This window comes from Vombatus ursinus, unplaced genomic scaffold (assembly GCF_900497805.2).
Source record: "Vombatus ursinus unplaced genomic scaffold, bare-nosed wombat genome assembly UNPS02014786.1, whole genome shotgun sequence".
NCBI lineage: Eukaryota > Metazoa > Chordata > Mammalia > Diprotodontia > Vombatidae > Vombatus > Vombatus ursinus.
Window position 1 is genome coordinate 20999539 of NW_020954564.1, and position 22069 is coordinate 21021607.

Consider the following 22069-nt stretch of genomic DNA (forward strand, 5'->3'; position numbering starts at 1 on the left):
GAGGGTACATTCCTCACTGTTGTGTAAGAGGCAGAGTTGGAATGGCTAGGCACTGAGAATAAGGAGTGATAGAAGATGTAGGTCTTCTTGTGGGCTGGGAAATTAATGAACTGAGGCACCACTACCTCATCTCCAGTTAGGGTTGCTGTAGACTATTATTAATTGTTGTGTGTTTTAGCCCAGGTTTGAGGTGCTTGCTGGTATCTCTCGATATCCAGGGGTGCCCCAAGATCTTCCAGATGCACAAATGGCTTTAAACTCACTTTCCTTAGTTGTCTGTCATCCTCAAGGAGCAAGCAACAGCAACAGGGCTTGTGCCTTACAAAGGGTGCCTAGATGCTGTAGTGAACGTACACAGAGCAGGGCTGCTGGGGGCCTTGTCTGCCGATCAGGACCCCTAACCAGAAGGCTGGCCCTACATACCTGCCCCAGAATAGCTCCTCCCACAAGTGTGTCAAAACTACCACCAAAGTTCACCCCATTGTGTTAGCGGAGTTGGTGGCATTATCTCCAGAAAGTCACTGTTACTTGAGCTGGCAAAAGGGAGGAAAGGTAGAAGCAATCCTTTGACTTTTTCGTTATCACAGTAGCATGGATTCATTGAACACTCTTCCCTTCTACCTAAGATGCATTCCTCTTCTTAGCAGTTCTTCAAAACCATTCCCGTTCTTCAGTCAGTCATTCAGTAAACATTTATTAGCATTTGTTTCGTGTCAGGCATCATGCTGGGCACTAGAGATATAAACATTAAACACTTCTTGCCCTCAAAGAGCTTATATTCTATTGGGTTGATGAGAAAAAAAGAGAGAGAGAAAGAAAGGGGTATATGTGTGTATATATGCATATATATGGGGTATATGCATATATATATGTACAAAAATAATTTTTGGAGGAAAAGGCACTAACAGCTGGACAATCGGGACAGCCTTCAATAATTCAATCAATAAGTATTTATTAGGTATTCACCATGAAAAAATCAGGAATAATCCCTGCCATCAAGGACCTTACAATCCCGTAGGGGAGATGACATGTACCAAAATAAGCAACATATAAGGTGTGTACAGAGTTAGCCTTAGAGGAGAGGGAAGGCGCTCACAGCTCAGGGAGGCTGAGAAAGGCCTCTTGCAGAAGGTGGGAGTGGAGCTTAGTCTTGAAGGAAACTGAGGATTCTAAAGAGGCAGGAAAGAAGAGCATCCCAGGCATTGAGGCCTTGAAGATGGGAGACAGAGTGTTGCATGTGGAAGGAACAACAAATAGGCCGGTATGACTCATGATATAAAATGCTCTTCTCCACATTGAGAACTGGTGGACTCAGAGTGCAGATTGAAGCATATTTTTTTCCTTTATTTTTCTTGCTTTTTTTTTTTTGGTCAATGCATAAATATGTTTTGCATGACTATATGTGTATATTGTGTATCATATTTCTCACCTCAGTGGGTGGAGTAAGGGACAGAATGTGGAACTAAAAATAAAACTTAAAGGTAAAAAAAGCAAATAGGCCAATATGAATGAACTATAGCATATGTGAAAGAGAGTGATGGATAAGAAAACAGGAAAGGTGGGAAGATGCCAGGTTATGAAGAGCTTTAAGTGCCAAAGAGACACATTACTTGATCATAGAGATAATAGGAAGCCACTAGAGTTTATTGAGTGAGGGACAAGGAAAGATGACATAATCAGATGTGTGTATTAAGAAAATATCTTTGATACCTGTATAAAGGATGGATGAGAGTAGAGACAGATTTGAGGCAGAGAGACCAATTATGATGTTGTAGCAGTCCAGGCAAAAGGGATTGAGTTTCTGAATTAGAGTGGTGTCTGTGTAAGAAGGTGATGATTAAAAAGGTTCGAAAGACATAGTTTCTGGGTAATTTAATCATTTTATTAGTAATTTATTAATAAGAGCAGGTTATTAATAAAAGGATGGTTAAAAAAAAAAAGGATGGTCATTTGGCTGTCTCTTTTAGACCAAAGACCCCTAATGGTGGTGGGATCACAGTTTATAATGCCCTTTAAAGAGTCGGTGTTCCTGAGGGGTGGCAGTCAACTCGGATGCGTTAACGCAATGGTAGGTGTGAGCTATATTAAAATGAAGATCTTGGGGTACATGACTTAGGTCACTCAAATCTTGGTCAAAGAGACATCAATTTCCATAAATCACCTTCTTGATAATAGGGAGAATCAACCTTTCCACAGACCTGTCTGAGCAAACATAATGAGCAGAAATACACCCATTAGCCCAAACTTAGAATTTCTCTTAATGTCTGATTAGATCTTGGCCTGCGTAAATCTCTAAGAGAGATTTACCACACTGGTTGATTTCTGAATGAGGAAGTAGAAAAGGGGAAAAACCTTGGTCCTGATTCAATAATTAGTTATTAAATATGAGAGAAATAATTTCTCACAGTAGAAAGAAGAGGATGAATGGCAGCAACATGGTGGAGAAGCAAACAGCAAGGTTGGACAACTGCTTGGATGTGCGGAGTAAGGGACCATGAAGAGTAAAGAATCATACTGCAGTTGTGACCCTCAGTGGTGAGAATGAAGATAGTGCTTTTGACAGAGATAACAGAGTTCAGAAAAGGGGTGGGGGCATTTGGAGAGAAAGATAATGGCTTCCATTTTAGACACTTCAGTTTGGAGTGTTTGTGGGCTATCCCCCGAAATGTCCAAAAGGCAGTTAGTATTGTGACACAGGAGCTCAGAAGAGAAATTCGGGCTGGATATATAGATATGGGAGCCAGCTGATGAAGTCACTGAAAGAGTAGGAAAAGGGGGAAAAAAAAAAAAAGAGGGCCTGGACAGAGCCTTGGGAGATATCCACGGTTAGAGAGCATGATATGGATGATGACTGAGCAAAGGAAGCTGAGAAAGGAGCTTCAAGGCCCAAGTCAAGAATCATTTCCTCTGTTAGTCAGTCAGTAAATGTTTATTAAGTGCCTACTGTGTGCCAGACACTGTACTAAGAGCTGGAGCTACAAAAAGAGGCAAAAGGAGCTCCCAATCTAGTTCCCTTCCCAAATTACTTTATATTTACTTCCCTAGCACTTCATTAGTGCTTAGTAATAATGATATGTGTTTATCATACTGTATATTAGTCCCTTTTCAGAGAAAGAGACTGATTCAGAAATAGGAAGGAAAGTCATAGGTCAGACCTGTGCCATAAAAAGGCGATTTTATCAGCTATGTGGAGAAAGGATTGAAGAGAGGAGACACTGAAGGCAGAGAGCCTGATAGAAGGCATTCTAGTGAGTGGAGCCACTGGTCAGTGAATGAAGTGGTGGTCTGAGGAGGAAAAGGGTAATGTGGTGGAGCACTCAGTAGGACTCAGCAGTTAATTGGAGATGGGAAATCAGGGTTGGGGAAGAGTCAGGGATGCCACTGAAATTATAAACTAGGATGATTTGAGAGTATTGTGCTGCCTTTGTACTCCAGAGAGTCTGATCCTAAGGGGTTGAGATATAGAACTGGTAAGTCTTAGTGGAGGTCAAGGGAAGGATGATGGTGTGCAGCTGGGGTCAGCATGAGAGTCACAAGGTCCTAGTGCAAGAGAGCAGTAAAGGAAATGGAAGTCACCGAAGACAACATGCTTTTGCTAAGGGCTCACTCTGTCCAGAGGTTTTTTTTTTTTTAAGAAATATTTTTATTATTATGGATGGTATTTATGTATTTACATTTTTACAATTCTTTTCCCACCACCAAACCAACCACAGAATGTCCACAAGAGCTGAATTCATCATGTATCAGTTTCACTCAAACACCACAAACTCAGTCACATTCTTTCCCTTCCTGGAGTGCCTGCCTCCTCTTTTGCATGGTCTGCTTCCCTTTGCTGGTGATGTTGCCTCCACACTCTTTGCACGCTTACCTGCACCATTGACACTGCCACCTGGAGGCTCTGTCTTTGCTCAAAGGGATAATTTTTTTTTCTCTGCTTCTGCTAAGGCCACATAGAACCCACCTTGTGAACTTGCCCTGTCATTCTCCCCCATTGTCTTCTACAGATTACCCTTAAAGCCTTCTTCATGGGATATGGAAGACCATGCTCTGCTGCTGCTGTCTCTCCTCTTCCCACGTCTTCCCTTGGCTAGAAGCTATCACTTCCACTATCACAATTTTAGGGTACCTGTTGCCAGCCACCAGTGTGTGTGTATGTGTGTGTGTGTGTGTGTAAAATGCACGTATATGTATATATACACATCTTTTATGTGTTTGTATGTGTGTGTATATATATATATATGTGTGTACACATACATATAACATATACATATGTTCTTCTATTACCTACAGCTTCTGAACGATATTTCTCATCTACCTATTCTTATTATGGTCACAGACCTACTTTGATTCTGTCTCCAGCATCCCTGGGAGCTGGCTTTTAGGATCTCAGGCTTTGGAAGATCAAGAAAAGCTGAGGTCAAAAAACAGATGTCCATTTCCTATTCATTTGTGGTTTGTAGCAAATGGCCCTTGGAAGGTATATTTTATTTGAGTATTTAATCAATACTGTCACAGCCACACACAGAGCCTTGACCCTGTACCCAAGCTGCCCTCCTGACTCCAGCCTCACCCTGCATCGCATCACTGACTCCACCAGCTGTGAGTGAGTGTGGCTAGATCACTGTAGCCAGTCACATTGCTGGAGACAATTCAGGCTTCCAGGCAATTAAAATGTAAGGTGTGGGGAAGTTGGTCCTGAAGCCTAGCCACCATTAGCTTTTGATAATGGAGACAGGTGAGTGACTGGACTGGCCCTGCTGATTCATCAATATGATGTGGGCAGTGTTTGTAACTGGGTATAGGATTTGGGACTAAAGATCTATTTCTATAGTCTTTATTTGTCTCAATTGCAAGTGTTCATTGCAGAGAACCTGGAGGACCTGCCAAAAATTCTTCCCTATTTCTTACCCTCTAAGGTCACTGTTAAGTGATGGTCTTTTTTTTTTTTTAAACTTAATTTAATTTTTTTTTTTTGGCTAGGCAGTGGGATTAAGTGACTTGCCCAGGGTCACACAGCTAGTAAGTTTTATGTATCTGAGGCTGGATTTGAACTCAGGTCCTCCTGACTCCAGGGTCAGTGCTCTCTCCACTGTGCCACCTAACTGCCCCAGTGACAGTCATTTTTAAAGATCTGGGTAAGGGAACCAGCTGATGTTTGAGAATCATCTTTGAAGCAGTCATGGAATTTAAAGCACACACACATTTTTCATACATGTGGGTTTGTACTTTTAAAGTCATATCTGTCTGATTCCTTGAGATGCCATGACGTATCTGGAACTTGTTACAATGGCAGCAAGTGGGTATAATTTTTTTTTTGTTCTAAGCTGAAAAGTCACATCCTCAAAATGTCAAAACATGTGTTGGGGGATGAGCTCAGTGGCTTTCTGGGTGGGGTCTGTCCCTTGCCACAGCACAGTGCTAAGGAACAGGATATAGGCTTGAGCATCACTACCATTTTCTTACTCCTTTGTCCTAAGGGGCCGGACCTGAGCCCTGAGGAAGGGGGCTGGGGAGGCATCTCTTCCTCAACTCATAAATATCTCATCCTTGCCCTGTTGGGCACTGAGGTTCCCAAAACACTTAGAACTCACAGGGGCTAACTGCAGTTTTGGCTGCACCTTTCTCATGTACACAGCCCATCCACTGCTCTCTGCCTGCCAGCTGGTTTCCTGTCCTTCTCCCCTTCCCATCTTCAAGTTTTAGTGAGTGACTGCTTTAGAATCCCTCCTGTGAAAATCCCTTGCAACCCTCCCACTAAGTGGGACAGGACAACATTTTCATAATAGCTTGCCAGATTTTTCACCCCACTCCTCCTGTGGCATTTGGGGGATCCACACATACATACCACCCCTCTTCCCAAAAAGCCTCTTGTTTGGAGCTCAGATGAAATGACCTCTTTGTCCTGAGAAGGGTTCCTGAGGAACAGCCACATTAGGTCAGACTGGCAACTGTTCAGCAGCCCCCCTTTCTGCCTCTTTCTGTCTCCCTTCCTCTGTCTCCCCCTCTCCCTCCCATGGTTCAACAATTTAACAAGCTGTCTCGATCCCCACTGAAACTGTGGTTGCTGTCAGCCTTGAACCGGCCAGCCGGGAATGGTGTTTGATTGATGGTGATATTTGTTTCCATAAAGTCTCAGAAACAGGAAGCCATTCCAGATAGGCCCCAGAGTTGCTGTGAGGGATTGGTTTCTACCAACCCAGCCTGTGTGGGTTGTGTAAAGGGGCCTTGGAGAGGAGCAGGCAGGCCAGGACAACAAAAACATATCCATTGTCTTTACTTCCCTAGCTAGAGACTGAAAAGCTTGTTCCCCCCTCCTTTGTTGTTCTGACAAAGCCAGGCTTGGCGAGAGTTACCGAGCTAGGGTCTGTCTGAGCTGCTGATGCTGAGCAGTCAGGCTTTGACAGGAGGTGTGGGAAGAGAAACTTCTTGAAGTGAGGTCACCTTCTCCATCCCCCTGCTCCAGGCCTGGCAAGCTTACTCCCTAACACATCTCCACGTCAATGAGGATCTGACATGTGAGACATTAGCCCTTATTGAAATCCACCTCTTCAAGCATTCAGGTTCACTGCAGACTTATTATTGTGTCTAGCCCAGTACTCCTACCAATTCTGGGTCAGATTGATGGCAGTTTTGTCCATTGAAAGGAGAAGAAAGGAATTGGGAGAAAGCCCTTGTTCTTTGTAAAATAAACATTGTGAAACGATGCTCAGATCAGCATCTCTGGCTTCCATTCTTGGCAAGATAAGTACGTTGAAAAGTGCTTTGTGGGCCCCCTGTTTCCATACCTGTCCCCACTCCCTACCTTCCACCCACTGCCCCAGGCTTCGTTCTTCATGGGAAGTTCATGGGTGATGATTCAGTACCGGATAGTGCCCAGGCATTGTTGAGAATCAGGTAGAAGATTTTCAGATCTCACAGCTCAAAGAGTGTTCTCTTGTGAATTTATATGAGGAGAGAAAACCAGTGACATTTCCCTGTGCTCTAAATTGAGCACATTTGGGGAAATGGGGCTAAACATGTGAGACCTTGCAAATGGGGTTGATTCAACCCTTCTTTATGTGCATAGTGGTCTCTGAAAATCCAATGCATTCTTCATTGTCACCTCCTCCTTTAAAGAAGGGCCATGTTTTCATGATTATGTCATCAGGACACATGCTCCTTTCCATAATGACAAACACCTAGACCCTGCTGGAAATTCTGTAGACCTGCAGATCTGAATCTTGTTTATGTCATGGACCCCATTGGCAGCCTGGAGAAGCCTATGGAATCCTCAGAATAGGATTACAAAGGAAGTTTATATTAGAAAGGAAAATGATATGTAATGATATCGAAATCATTGTAAAACATTTATTTAAGTTCACGAACCCCAGGTTTAGAAGGCCTGATATAAATACTGCTCTTAATAAAGGATGGCTCTAGTGGGACTTGGGGGCAGGGGGTATGTGATACATACAATGGGGAATGTAGGTGGTATCAAAACAAAAGCTACCAATAAAATGTTATTAACAAAAAATAAAATGCCATGGTGAGCCTTTCCCTGGCATCTTGAGAGCTGACAGGAACCAGATATCTACTGTTTCCCTCTAGTGGGAAGAGTACTTTGGGCTGCATCTGTGGAGATTACATGAAGAATTGTGTAATGATCCGTACCTTAAGGAACTGAAATTTACGAACAAGGAAAGTGGGGAGCAAGGAGAGGCAAGGGAAGACCATTAAAAACAGAAAGTCAGATCCATGCGGGCAGAAAATTCACATGTAGAACCCTAAGGCAGCTTGTTTGGCTCTTGGTTGTCTATTGAGGATACAAGTACATTAGCAAAAAGAAAAAAAAAGAAAAGAAAAAGAGAAAAGATGAGTTGATGAATTGGGAATTGAAGAGGAAACTATATATATGTGGGGTGGGGGGAGTGTGAAAGTGCAAGCACTAGAAGAAATATAAAAAGGTATCAATATGGATGAACAATCTGTCAATAATCACAGTAGCTCAGGTTTAGATAGCCCTTTAGTGTTCACTTTCATTACAACAACCCTATGAGGTAAATATTACAACACTTACCAAGCCCATTTTACAGATAAAGAAACTGAGATTCGAGTTCATTGATTTTTCTCAGTGTCACACAGCTAACAAGGTATGAATTTGAAGTCTAAAGTAAACTAGGATGAAGTAATTATATTTGGCAATGCTTATATTGTTGCTGGAGAGTTCACATATAGATGCTGTTCCTGGTCTGGTCTTAAGCTGGCTTTGCAGGGTGCTGTCTACTCTTGTGAACATGCAGTTCATAAAAGTGGTCACTCAGTGCCCAAGGCTATGTCTACCCCAGAGTTTATGCCAACATAAGAGATGTATTCCACTGTGCCTTTGCCCAGGAGTATTAGAATTAGTCCCTGGGATGGGGAATGTGAGGGCAGAGTTGATGTATTCTAACTCCTGAGCTTGCTCCGGCCACCTGGATGCCTTCAGTTAGCCTGTGTCTCAAGGAGCAAAAGACAGGTCTAGAGTGGCCCCAGTGGACTGGAGCCTCACGAGATATTCGAGACTGTCGAGTCTTGCCACCCAGTCACCACAGGCCAGGCTGCATGACTTGGCAGCTGAGACTGTGTTAGGAGATCGGGACCTTTCACCCTCAGCACCAGGCCCTGCGGCTGGAGTATAACCTTAACACATTCAGAGAGAAATTAGCACAACGTTGCCACAGTTTGTTGTTTGCTGTGTGTTTGTGTTGTAATCGCCATCCGGGCCAGACAAAGGGGCCAAGTTCTTTGTGGTTTAATCACTGTCACAATTATAACCACACACATGCAAAAAAAAAAAAAAAAAAAAGCCAGCAGCCAAGGAAGCACTGTGTGAGACCCTGTGGGGGGAAGCATCTCCAATGTGAGCGGTTCAAAAAGCAAGGCCCAGCCAAGCTTAGGGGCTGGAATTCTGGGAAGACACCAGATCTACACAGCAGGAAGGAAGCTCACCCAGGGGATTGGTGCTTCCCTGGCGGTCTCTACCTTAGCCCCTTGATCCGATGGTCAGGCTGTTTGCTTTTCTACCACGCTTTTTTCTCTTTTCCCCCAAAAGACCAGGGCTCTCATTAAGCTTTTGGCTTACCAAATGCCAGTTCAGCTAATGAAATTAAGCGGGTGGGCATGCGTTTGAAGTCAGGGCTTCACAAGATTGGCTCCTCTTCATAATGCTTGCTTCCCTATATCAATCATCCAAGGTCTTTGGCTTGAACTCAGCAGGACAAAATGGAATGGAAGGGGGGAGAAGATGGGGTAGTGGGGTAGGCTCAGAGACACCAGGAGTGATTGTAGCAATTGTCAAGACCTTTGGGTGTATGCCTTGGGTCTGGTTTGATTGATGGTAGGAAAATTTGTAAAGCTGTTTGGGAAAGATATTTTGGAACTTAAAAAGACAATCCCCTGAAGTGATGTGAGATTAGGGATGACTTGTAAAAAAAAAAAACAACAAAAAAAAAACACTTTCCTAGTTAGCTCTTCAAAGGAAAGACCTAGTCTATTTCAACTCATTAATGAGAGCAGGAAAGAGAGAATGAGCTTGAGGTTGGTGACCGACTTGTGTTAAATTTAGATGAATTCAATTGAATTCAGTTTGAGACTGAACTTCAGACTGACGACATGATGGAAAGAGTACCAGATTCAGATCTGAATGATGGAAAGAGAACCAGATTCAGATCTGAATTGGAGTTTCAGAGGTTTGAAGGCCAGCTTAGCTACTTTCTGCTTGAACAGGTTACATTCACTCTCCTCAACTAGGTGGTGCAAGCCTGGAGTCAGGAAGACCTGAGTTCAAATCCAGCCTCAGACACTAGCTGTGTGACCCCAGGCAAGCCTCTTAACCCTTAACGTCTGCCTCAGTTTCTTCAGCTGTAAAATGTGGATCATAATAGCCTCACAAGGTTGCTATAAGGAGTAAATAAGATATTTGTAAAGCACTTAGCACAATGCCTGGCACATAGTAGATACTTAATAAATGTTTGTTTTCTTCTTTCTCAGCCATAAAATGGGGTAGGGGGAGACTACATGGTCTTTAAGAGCTTGTCTAGCATTAAATCCTATGAAACAGTAAATTGAAGTGAATTGCAATGTATTCTGGTTAGCTGCCCCATCACTATGATGGGCAGAGTTCTCTTGAAGGTGTGGGAACAGTGTCAGGAGGAAAAAAAATGAAAACCCAATGGTATACCTAAACTTGAGTATTTGATGTGAGAATTCAGGGTCACTGCGGTGCCTGCCATAGGAAGAGGTCAGCACTTTTAGAAAGCATGTGCTGCAACAGGGACATGTGGTTGGTAGCCACCATTGTGTACCAAGTGAGCCAAGCCAGGGTCACAAGCCCTGACACAGGTTGCAGGGGTGGGGAGGAGGGCAGGATCGAAAGAGTAGGAAAATGATCAGCATATTTTGTCAAATAGAGACTCACCTGGTACATCCTTCCAAAAGTGCAAGGCCACATCAAGCTTGCAGGTCTATGTTTGCAGCTTGCAGGACCTAGCCAGTCTCTAAGCATGTTTAAGAATTGTAAATAAAGCACAAGAAGACTACCTCAACCCATGAATGGCAGAATGATAAACTGCTCTTTTGGCTGGTTCAAGAGTGTTTCCCAGGCCACAGATCTGGGGTCTCTATTTCAGGAGTGTCGAATGCACTGCTAGTTCCTTTAACTGAGTTCTTAAATTCTGGTTCAAGACCATTTAAGAGTTAAAAGTATTGAGAAACTCTCCCTGCTTGCCAACACTGCTCCCCCATATCTTTATGGCATAGAAAAGGGGCTGTAGAGAAGAGAGCAAGGTCAAGGAAAATTTGGAGAGGATAACATAGAACCACCACCAGGGGCAGATTAGGGATCCCTACCCATGCCTGGCTGGGAGCACAGAAGCAGTATCTGAGGCTAAGGGTGTCCTGCTGTCCCTGGTCACTTGTTCATGAGCAAGGAGTCGGATTGAGAGGTCACATGGGTGTCAGTGGAGAAGAGGAGCTTCCTGTGTCCCGAGTCAGGCCTGCCTCCTGGACAGCGACTCACACTGGATAGGTCAGAGCTGCAGTGACTCTGTTCCTCCAGTGAGAGAGCTGGATTAAAGAGGTGATTTGACATGTGTGTTGCCTGAGCTGCCATGGTCATGAGAGGCCCTGAAAGTCCAGATACCTCAGGCTTCACAGAGAGTGATCCTCTTCCAGGAAGCTAGCTGCAGGAGTGGAAAGAAGGGGCTGTCTGGTCAATGAGTTGGTGATCATACCCATCTCTAAAACCTGGGAGCCATTTGAACTAGGCTTGAACTTATTTTATTTTATAAGTGGCCTGAGCCCCTGGAGACTCCATTAGCCTGGTACTGTGAATCTTAATAGCCTATTTGCATGTAGTAATGGTCCTTGACCTCTTTGCAGTCTCCACCCCATTTTCACATCCGTGAGCATCATGGTAATTTGGTAATGAAAGAGCTCCGGGGTGGCGGTGGGGGTGGGGGGGCGGATGGGGGGTCAGAGGACCTGGGTTTGAATCCCAGCTGTGTTGACTTTATTACTAATGGGATGTCAGGCAAGTCATTTCCTCTCTCATCTTTAAACGAAGGAGCGCAATTAGTGTATCTCCCAGGCCCCTTCCAGCTCTGAAACTATGATTTGTAAGCCCCAATGTGAGGGAGACAGCAAAAGATCTGTGATCTCCATTTAACAGGCGAGGAAACCTGAAGTCAAAATAGGTGATTTTGTCCAAAATCTTAGGACTCAAACCCACATCCCTCAGTTCCCAGGCTAGACTTCTTCCCATTATACCAGATGGTATCTGGCATACCCCAAGCAGAGCTGCATTTTTTAAGGATGCTTTTTTGGTGCAAGAGATTCTTGTGTAGGGACCCATATCCAGCTCAAGGAAAGGTAGACTGGGGTTACTTTGGGCCCCAAAGTTCAACTGACAAAATCATTTTGGGCTCTTTAAGAGAAACTCTTTCCTCCCCAAGGCCCCAGGAAGACAATGAGGAGAGGGAACACGGGGAAAGAGGAGACAACAAACTGTTCTTACACCCATGCCTGCTCTGCAGGTTTCTGATGAGATGCTGAGACTCTCCAAGTCTACATAGTACTGAGTGGAAGGGGGTTGGCCACTCTTTAGGGCATCAGAGAGCATGTAAACATCCTGTCTTGAATCACTCAGCTCCAAACCTCACCTTCCTTGATTGTCTGGGCTGTTCAGGTTTAAAGCTGGGCTTAGTTCCTCCCAGGTAACCAGAAAGGTGTAGCTAGAATATAAGCTGGTCTTGCCCCCAGGCTCCAGCTATAAGTCCTGAGAGGGGCTGCTGCCGCAAGCAGATCCTGTTAGGAAAGAGCTCATGTTTCTGGCATATGATCCTGTATATCTGTGATGGGCTGATAGCCTATCGTGGAGAGGTATGACCTTTGCAGTTTGACCCCATGGGGTCCCAGTTCAGTCCATGGCTTTACTTCTTCCAATTGGCCCCAAAGGCTCACACCAAGAGTGACTCTGTTGTCTTTAGGGTCAGCAGGTTTGAAAGCCATAAACCCCATGATATCTCCACACAAGGTATTGAGGCCCCAAGAGCATTCCCACTTCCTGAGCTGGGGCTGAGGGCAGGGGAAGGGAAGATCTTTGCTTCCCTTCAATGGCTTAATGAAAGGAGACTCAGTCTTCCAAGGCCTCCTTCTTCATTCCTTTTAGAATCTGGACTCCTCAGGGCAACCAGAAGATTTTCAATCTGCCCTGCTTGTTTTCTTTACTGTAGGCTTAAGGACAAGGAAGTTGGAAAGAAGGCTGTGCATCAAGCAGAAGACACTATGGAGGACAAGGGATGATTTGATCAGCTCTGATTAGGAAATTAGGCAGGATGACCCATCCAGGTCCCATCAGACCCAAAAATCTGAGTTTACAAAATAAGAATGTATTGATGGTGGCATGGGCTTTTCCAGCAAACATCCCCCCAATAGATGCAGGACTGACTAGACCATTGATCTGACACAGAAGGGCAATTTGGAAATTTTAATGACTGTTTCCACCCTCTATAGATGGTAATGGTGAACTTTCCCCAGTTGCCTTACTCCTGGGGTACTGTGGGACCATCTGGTGGAGGGTATAGTAGGCTTTTCACCCAAATAATACAACCCTTTTTGGCCTAATACTGACCAAGTTTGGCATGGGTACAACACTATGTTCCCTGGGGCTTCCAGTGACCTTGGCTAACTCACATTAGCACATCATCCTGTCATAGTCTACCCTCACACCTGCCCCTTCCAGCGTCATGCTTCCACGTCCTGCTCAAAGTCTGGATACAAAGTTCTCAGTAGTTACGAAGTGCTTTCCCCCCAAATCACAATAAAAAAGGGGTTGCTGCCATGAATTCTTAGTTCTTAACTATGTTGTCTTTATCTGAAGTCCACCCAGTGTCTCTGATATTGAGTATGGATGTGTCTGGGATTTAAAATATTCAGTGAGGGCAATGTCACATTGGCAGGGTTTGTCTTTCTCTGGATTTCCCCCAGCTAAGCTTCTTTCTTTCCTCTCCCCAACTCCTTCACTTTCTCCTGGACTTTATAGCTGCCCCCATTCCCCTCAAAACAAACACACATCACTTAGAGCTCCTATACAGAATTGTAATTCAGCTGACACTAGGTTGGGTTATTGAAGAAGAAGCTTTAAGGGACTATGGGGAAACCAAAAGGCTTACAGAAGCCTGGGAATGGAGGTGCATAACATCCTAGGCACCCTTGCAAGCCCACTGAAGTCTGGCACAGACAGTCTTGGCCAGGGAAGATGTGACTATGGCTCTCGCTCCATCCCTCTTCCTACCTCAGGGCACCTTCTCTCCATCTTCCTTCTCTCTTTCCTGCTACTCTGCTCTTCTGTCCCTCTTTCCTCTCCTTATTCTCCTCTCAAGCTTAGCTTCTTTACCCCTTGCTCAAGTATTACATTTGGGCCTGGGTATGACCTTGAGATTGGGTACCATCATGCTTAATGCCTGTCTCACTCCCACAGTCTGTCCCAGACAAACTTCCTCAGCCTCTACTATGTTCCTACACCCAGGCTAAGTGGATGACTTTTGTCCTCAGTTCCTTTGCAGAGCAGAAGGGATCAGTGTGCCCTCAGGCCAAGCAGTTATCAACATCACCTATTTGCTCTAACTTAATTCATGTGTTCTCCAAAGAGAAGGTCTTTAAGAATTGTATCAGCTTCACCCTATCAACCGTATTTTGTAAAATAACAATAGAGCTGCTCTTCCCAAGCCATGTTTCAACTTTAAGTGTGTTTGGCAAAAGTTAATAGACACTCAGACGTCATCAGCCATGTCTGTCTGTATTGTCTGTAGGAGATACCCCATCAGAGCCTCACTGCCACATACCACCAGACCCTTCCTCTGAGCTGGCATGAGACTGCCCCAGGCACTGGGAGCCCAAGTGGAAAGTAGAAAGAAAGTAGAAAGCTGGCAGTGCCCTAATTTAAACTGAGATATTGTTTACAAATATACCTATGTCAAGTTCAAAGTCAGACAGCGTATGCCTATGTGTGGAATTGGAAAGACAGTTCACATTAAAGATTCCCAGGGAACTGAAGTCGTACAAGGTTAGTTGTACCAGGAAAAACCGGCCTGAAAGTGCCCACATGCTCACATTCTCCTCTTTATTTATCAGGACTGATCTCCTGAACTGGCTTATAGCCCTGCCCTTTGACACATTTCTCTGACTATGCCACCTTCACTCTTAACATCAGATTGTGGAACTACCAAAACACAAGTTCAGTGGGTTAAAAACATGAGTAATGATGAATTGATCACTCATTCATTTAACATTTACTGAGTACCTCTCTACTGTGTGCAGGGCCCGATGCTCAGTGATGGGGGGGATATAAAAGGAGTAAATAAGGCATAATTGTCTCTGCAAGGAGTTTATAGTCTAATAGAGAGGTAGAAGATGGGCACACAGATAAACAATACAAATTAAACTAGAGTGAGCATGGAAGAGGATTATAAAATGACTGGAAATTGAATAATGGGGGCATCATTTTCAACCAGAGGAACCAGAGACTTCCCTTTTGATTTTGAAGGATGGGTAGGATTATCAATAAGGGATCTTAGGGGTATTCTATGCATAGGGGACAAGCATGAGCAAAGGCCTAGAGCTGGGGAAATCCTCTGGTAAACAGTACAGTTTGAAACGTAAGGTACATGAAGTGATTCCCCGATACACCACGTTGGTGCAGTGTGTTCTTGAGACAGAACTAACTGGGTTCTCTGTGTTGAAAGCACCAGTAACCAACCTCACCTGCCATAAACAGTGCCCTTCTTTCTGCCAGAGTCAAAGGCCCAATGTGGGGAATGAGACCTCTCAGTGTCCTATACTGAAAATGATCCTTTGTAGCCAAATATCCCCCCCTACTCAGCCTGACTTCAGCAGCTTGTGCCCAGGGTCCTGGACAGATAGATGGGGATCCCAAAGACTCCATTCCTATGACCTATTACCTGCTCTTTCCAAGGTGTCCAGCTTCACTGTAGAAAAAGAGACTAGTTCCTACCCAAAGAGCCCTGGGCTCAAGGCAGATTGGGTTTGCTAGAGCTGGGGAAGAAGCCAAGGTCTTAATTGAGGGAAATGAGCTACCCTGAATACTTTCAGGCTGGCCAAGAGAGGACCTCTTGTCAGTGCCCTCCAGCTTAAAACTTTAAAGAAGAGAGCTGCTTGCAATTAGAGAGCTAAAAGTTTCATTCTAAACCTCCTCTCTTTTAAAGTGTGCAAATTTTAGCAGTTGGGGAAGACTTAGAATCTGACACTCTTGGGCTTGGTGGTGGGAGTGTCATGAGACACACCTGCTTTCAACTTTCTACACGTGACTCCCTGAGCAGTTGGAAAGTCAGACTCCACCCCTACCCCTGCCCTATTTTTACAACCTGAGCTCAGGCTCCAAGATATTAACCCTCTTGGCCAAGTCCTCCTGGAGCAATTGAGTGATCAGTGGGACCCTAGCCCCTCCCCTTGGTGTCCTCAATGTCTTGGAGCCCTCAATGTTACACCCCTCCAACTGGGTGGATAGTAGCTCCAGAGATTTGGTCCCGGTGCAGTCCCCAAGAGCAAGTGAAACCCCAACAGACCCAGTGTCCTTCTCCCACTTACCAGGTTTCATCCTCCTATCTATTGTCAGAACCTGGCCTCAGGCCCTAGACAAAACAGGCTATCCCCCAACTTGATTCTAGCAAATTCCATTATAAATTCTAGTCCAATGGTCTGGGTGGTTCTTAAAGTTGGTTATATTGGGCTCTGGCCTATAAGTCCTGCCCTCAGGAAGTTTCAAGGAAAAATATAGGAGATAAGAGATAGAAACAGTGAGACCACATCTCCTCCTGTGTTTGCTCAGCCCTGAGAAGATGGGAAGCAGTAGGTTCGGACCCAGCCCCCGGAAGCTTGGGCGGGTTGACGGATGGCTGGGATAGGTAGGACTCAGCCCACAGAGAACAAAGAGAGAAGATCCCTCCACCGCTGGGACTGAGGATCTCACTGTGGGAGAGTGAGGGCTGACCAATCTAAGGCTGGGAGATTGAGACAGTGAGGGACAGGCATGGAGTGAGCGAGTGGAGCCTGGGGATTATTAAAGAAGGGCTTCTAGGTATCAGTTGTCCTGTGGGTAAATGGGGGAGCTGGGAACCCGGGCATTGACCACTGGCAGAATCTTTGCTTTTCTCCTCGTTGTGGACACTGGACACAGGCCTCCTTTGTTATTCTTTATCTTCTCACTGCCATCCCACTCTAATTCTCTTCCTCCTGTGAGGAAACAGAGTACAGTAGTATAGTAGGAGGAATGCCGAGCCGGGTTAAGACCAGGGTTCTAGCCGCTAGCTCCACCAGGGCCTGCTGTTTGACTTTAAGTCCCTTCCCTTCTCCAGACCTCAGTTTCCCCATATGAAGCATGAAAGGGTCGCCTTGATCTCAGAGATCCCTTGTAGCTCGGATGTTACCAGGTTCCATCCCGTTTCCCCATTATCTCTCTCCCTGGGACAAGCCCCGCAGAAACTACCTGAAAGGGGCCCCATTGGAGCTGGAAGCTGAAAACAGTCTCAGGTTGGGGGGGGGGAGCAACTTGAAATGCGGCCAATCTATGCGCCTCTGCCTAGGGGGCGGGTTTTTCCCCCTAGAACGCTGTTTGGCTGTTGACCTTTGCCCAGTCACATGAGACAAAGATGGATTTGATTAGGAGGGGCAGGGACATCTTGGATCCTAGGGAGCAGCACTTGCTGCCCAGCTCTGGGGCTCCCATAACCCCCATAAGGCCAGGTCAGGCCAGCCCAAAGGGAGAAGCAGACTGGGCTACAGATGTTTTTGGCCCTGAACAACAGCAGTGCTTGCCAGGTCCGGGTGGAGGGAGCTGCACCTTAGCCCAGTTACCTTCACTCTGCAGAAACTCTGGAGGGTGACTCAGATCCCCAGGGGGACACTGGAGGCAAAGCCAGCCCCCACCAAACCACCCATTCTGCTGTGAGCTCCAACCCCCAAACAACTCCCTCAGTAGGGCATGTTCTGCTCTACGGGTGAGATTCAGCTACTGCCAGAAGAGAGGAGCTCAAGGTTACCTAGTCCAGGTTCCTCTCTCCAGGTTGTAACTAAAAAGCCAAAGTCACATGCACAAAGACTCCACCTTTCTGACCAACTGAGATTTAGTAATAAGAAATTAAATATCTCTCCTTCATCCAAGTGGAGGGACCTTTTTTTTTTATCCACTGTCAGCTCCCACTTGAGGCCAGGACAGAGCCTGCAAAGTCAGTGAGGAGTATAAAGCAGTTCCTTAGACCCCAGACAGCAAGAAAAGATGTCCTTTAAACTAGTGGCTGCCCTGTTGCTCACAGCAGAGAGCACATTTCTAGAATTTGTGCTATCATGGGAATGGGCTGGAAATAGAAGCCATTCCAGGCAAGCTTAAGTAAATCCTTGGGGGAAGCTGCATCTCAGGCTGGAAAGAGGAGTCAGGGAATCATAGGCCTACCCATGGGGATGACCCCACAGCCCTCAGACCACCTGCTGGGTTCTACCAACATTTGATCCTGAGAAGACTCTGGAGCTGACCTGAAGATCTCATGGATAGCTCCTATTTTTAATGGCCAGTTTTCCCCTCGGTTGCTTGTTCCAGGGTGTAATGAGCCACCCTCTGTCGACAGGTGCCAGGAGCTGTGAGTGAAGTCTCCAGCAGTGGGGATGAGTTGTGCTAAGCCATCTACACATTCCCAGAGGCCAGGGAAGCATATTCTCACTAGAAACAGATAGTGGGAGCATCTCCTTGTTTAAAGTGTCATTTCTGGCATGGTCCAGGTTGAGTGCACAGGTGTGATGGGGCAGGATTGCCAGGTGTCTTAAACCCTTTCAGAAAAGGCTAAGAATGCGAGCTTATTCTTGTCTGATGAGGCCAGGCGTGACTTTGATGGCAATGTCTGGGGGCAAGGATGTTCAGGCTGCTGCCCCTCACATGTTTTCAGACACCCTCAGAGATGGGAGGCCTCTTTTCAACTACTAGAGCATCACTGTGGTCCACTTATAGCTAGAGCTGCCAAGTGGCTTGTCTCTCTCCCTCCACAGGAGTACCTTGGCCTGATATGCACCGCCTGGCGGACCGAGTCCACCTGGAGGAGCTCACTCGCATCGGCATCCTGACCGGCAATGTGGACGACATGGCCAAGGTCCACCTGGGTGCTGTATTCATGCCTCATGGGCTCGGGCACTTCCTTGGAATTGATGTGCATGATGTTGGTGGCTACCCTGAGGTCAGTATTTGAATGCTGCTGTCAGAAGAGCCCAGGATCTCCATCTCGCAGGAATCCTGCCCTTCTGTCAGCTACATCATCCCCTATCTGGGATCCTGACACTGACTCCATTTGCTCCCACTGTGTCCAGTGTTGACGTCCCAGGAAGTGGGCCCAGCTCCATTAGCCAAGCTGGGGAAGAATGATTTAGCCATCCTCTCTAAAGTCTGTTTCTTTGTTTTTAAGGTCACTCATTTACTACATTCCAGCTCTCAGTTATCCATGGGGCTGGTCATCTCATTTGTGGAATATCTGGCCCCTTGCTTCTCATTCTCATGCTTCCTGCTTGGGGGCTGTTTTACAGCCATTAGATATGCCATCCAAAGGCACGATGGCCAGGAAGAGGAGGAGAAGCCACCTGGCTCCTTTTTCTCTTCATGAGCAAGCTTGGAAAAGCCCTCAATTGGGAAGGGGTCTCTGGAGGATCCATGCCTTCCCTTGCCAACAGAGCACTGGCCACAAAGAGCTGGCCATGGATTTCATGGTGCAAACTGGTAACAGTAGACATTTATAAAGCACTTCATATGCTTCCTCTCACTTGACCCAGCAGTCCTGTGAGGTAATGACTACTGGTATCCCTCTCACACAAATGAGGAAGCTGAGGCTCAGAGTGGTTAAGTGACTTGCCCATGGTCACATAACTGGGATGTATCAGAGGCAGGATTCAAACCTAGGCCTCCTGTGTCTAGGTTTAGTATTCTTACCCGTCTCACGCTTCCTCTTTTTTGGTAGACCCCAAAGCCCCACTTGATGCTCCTCAGGCCACCAGATGTTCAGACTCCCTCACTGGGAAATATTTGGAGAAATTCAAAACCACTTCAACCAAGGGGGCAGCCATGAGTGATTGGTGCTTGTAGTGGCCCATATGGGAATGGAGAAAAGACCGGGCCAATCTCCAGCAAAGTTCTGGGGAATGCGTCCTCCCTGCCCCCTGAAGCACAGAGAAAATTGTTATGGTAGGCAGTAACAGGGAGACCCCAGAGCCCCAGTTGCTCCATCCATATTTCTGAGGTTGGTGGCCAGCCTGGCACATCCACGTGTATGAGAATGGGCCTTGCCCTTAGCAAAGTCTCTGCAGAGGGAATTGTAATAGCCCCACACCATCTGGAATTTCATGTGTCTCAAAGCCTTTTAAACATCCATCCTCTCAATCAGACAGGTAGTACAGGAATTATTATCCCCATTTTACAAACAGGAGGTCAGAGCTCAGAGAGAAGAAGAAACACGCCCAAGGTCTTCAGGAGAGTTAGGGCTAAAGAGAGAGCAGAGCTTAAGCCTGAGTCTCCTTCCACCAAACTGTGTCTGGCATCCTGCCCAATGTGGGCCCCAAGCAGCTTCCCTCAGATTCTTCTCTGCAGAGAGAGGAAGCAAAGACAAGCTATTTCTTGTTTGCCTCCTTCTTGAAAGCCTGGATAGTTCAAAACATGCCATGCTATATTAAATGGTCATCTGTGTCCCTAAGGTGAGGCAGATGCCATGTCTGTCTGTTCCTCCTGCACTCAGAATTTCTCAGAAGCCAGGCTTCCATTCCAAGTCTTCTTTTTCTAGCAGATTGGTGCCCCATGGAGCAAGGGTAGACCCAGCTTCAGTAGGCCAAGGTAGAAACCTGCTCCCAGCTCTTAATTTCTAGAAGGTTTTCTGAGGCCAAGCCTTCTGGCTCTTATAAAAATAATAACTCACTTATAAGGTTCACAAAATATTTCCCTCATAATAATTCAGTGAAGAAGATATGGAAATATGCCCATTTCATACATGAAGAAACTGGGGCGGGGGTGGGGGGATGCTAATTGGTGTAGCAATTTGCCCAAGCTAGTATCAGACCTGGAATTTGAATCCGGAACAGGCTTCAGATCCAGCCCTCTAGGCTATACTGCCTTTGTGTCTGATGCCCCCTTGACCCAGCAGCACTGCCCTTGAGAGCAGAGGTCTGAGCTTCCTGGCTCCCCCTCACCCCTTCCTCCTTTCCTCACCGCACAGGGCACTGTCTGATGCTCTTGCCTTAACTCTTTAAAGCTCTCATTTGAGCTGAAATTGAGGAGGGGTGCATCAGTGGTCAGGGGCCTGTTAGAGACTAGCATTACCAATAGGTGACTCCTCAAAAAAAAAAATGACTTTTAAGATAGTTCTTGGCCAAGAAAGGGCTGGCGAGCAGGGGCTGGCAGGGCCTAGGAAGCCAGCAGGAGGCCCAGGGCCATTCTTTGTGCCCAGTGGTGGTGTGTGCTCTCAGGGACTCTGAGTACACCAGCATGCCCTGCATACATTGGCCCTTTGACTGAGCACTTATTTCACAATGGAAGTGATTGTGTAAGTGGCTCACGCCTACCATGCCTTATTGTCTAATTAGCTAAGATGCACGGTCTTTGCCTTTTGGCTGCAGGATATTTTGAAAGCACCGGGAGAGATTTTTTGGAGGGAAAAAATTGCTCAAGAAAAGCATTATTATTCAATTATTTTTTCCTCAAGTGTAAACAGTTAAATTTTGAGAAACAAAATGAGTTTTAATTTCCTAATTTCTGTCTGTCATAAAGTATGTTGTGCGCCAAGTGTAGATGCTTCCAGACATTGTTAGCTGAGATTCGTTATTCATTAGTCGCCAAAGCGACTTTTTCCAACAGAAAATTGGCAGCAAAATGTTTTCATCTTTTCCAGTAAGCAGCCTTTGTGTGCTTGTAGCTTCTTTTCCTGTGACAGATAAACAGTGCAGGGAAAATGCTGCTTTGCCTATAAAAGTAATTTGTTTTATTTAAAACCTACAGATGGATTTGGATCTTCTCTTTGCTGTTGGCTTAAGGAAAGCTGTCGCTTGAGGCAAACCCTATTAGTTGTGCACACAGTGCTGGCAGGGGTGCTTACTGAGCCTGGAATTGCCCCGAGTCAGGGCCTTGGTTTGAACCATGGGACAGGCACCACTAGAAGCTAAAAGACCTAGATGGCTGTTGCTGGTGGCTAATGTATACAGTCTTCACCAGCAGCTTATGTACACATATATCATTGGCCAGTGCGAAGTCATTAACATCGTTAGCTAACGCTCACAGTCACTGCTTTCATTGGCTGATGCACACAGGCAGTCACCATCATTCACTGGCCACTAAGATCATCACTCCATTTTCTGATGAATGGAGGAGGCCTTGGTGGATAAGCAGACAGTTGCTGTCATTGGCCAAAGCAGAATTCATCCCAGGTAGCATTCCCCCCAGAATCTCACATTTAGAACTAGAAATGACCTCATAAGGCAGCTAGACCTAGTCCAAGCTCCTTGTTTTCCAGATGAGAAG

At 45.8% G+C, this 22069-nt stretch overlaps 1 protein-coding gene across 1 annotated transcript in view; it reads left to right on the top strand.

Moving 5' to 3' along the window:
- The window catches only part of LOC114046955 (xaa-Pro dipeptidase), a 257017-nt gene that overhangs the window by 227954 nt on the left and 6994 nt on the right, over window positions 1-22069 (top strand). Inside the window, exon 13 of the mRNA XM_027867604.1 lies at window positions 18571-18755. Coding sequence (XP_027723405.1) covers window positions 18571-18755 — 185 coding nt within the window. The remainder of the gene's footprint in view (window positions 1-18570; window positions 18756-22069) is intronic.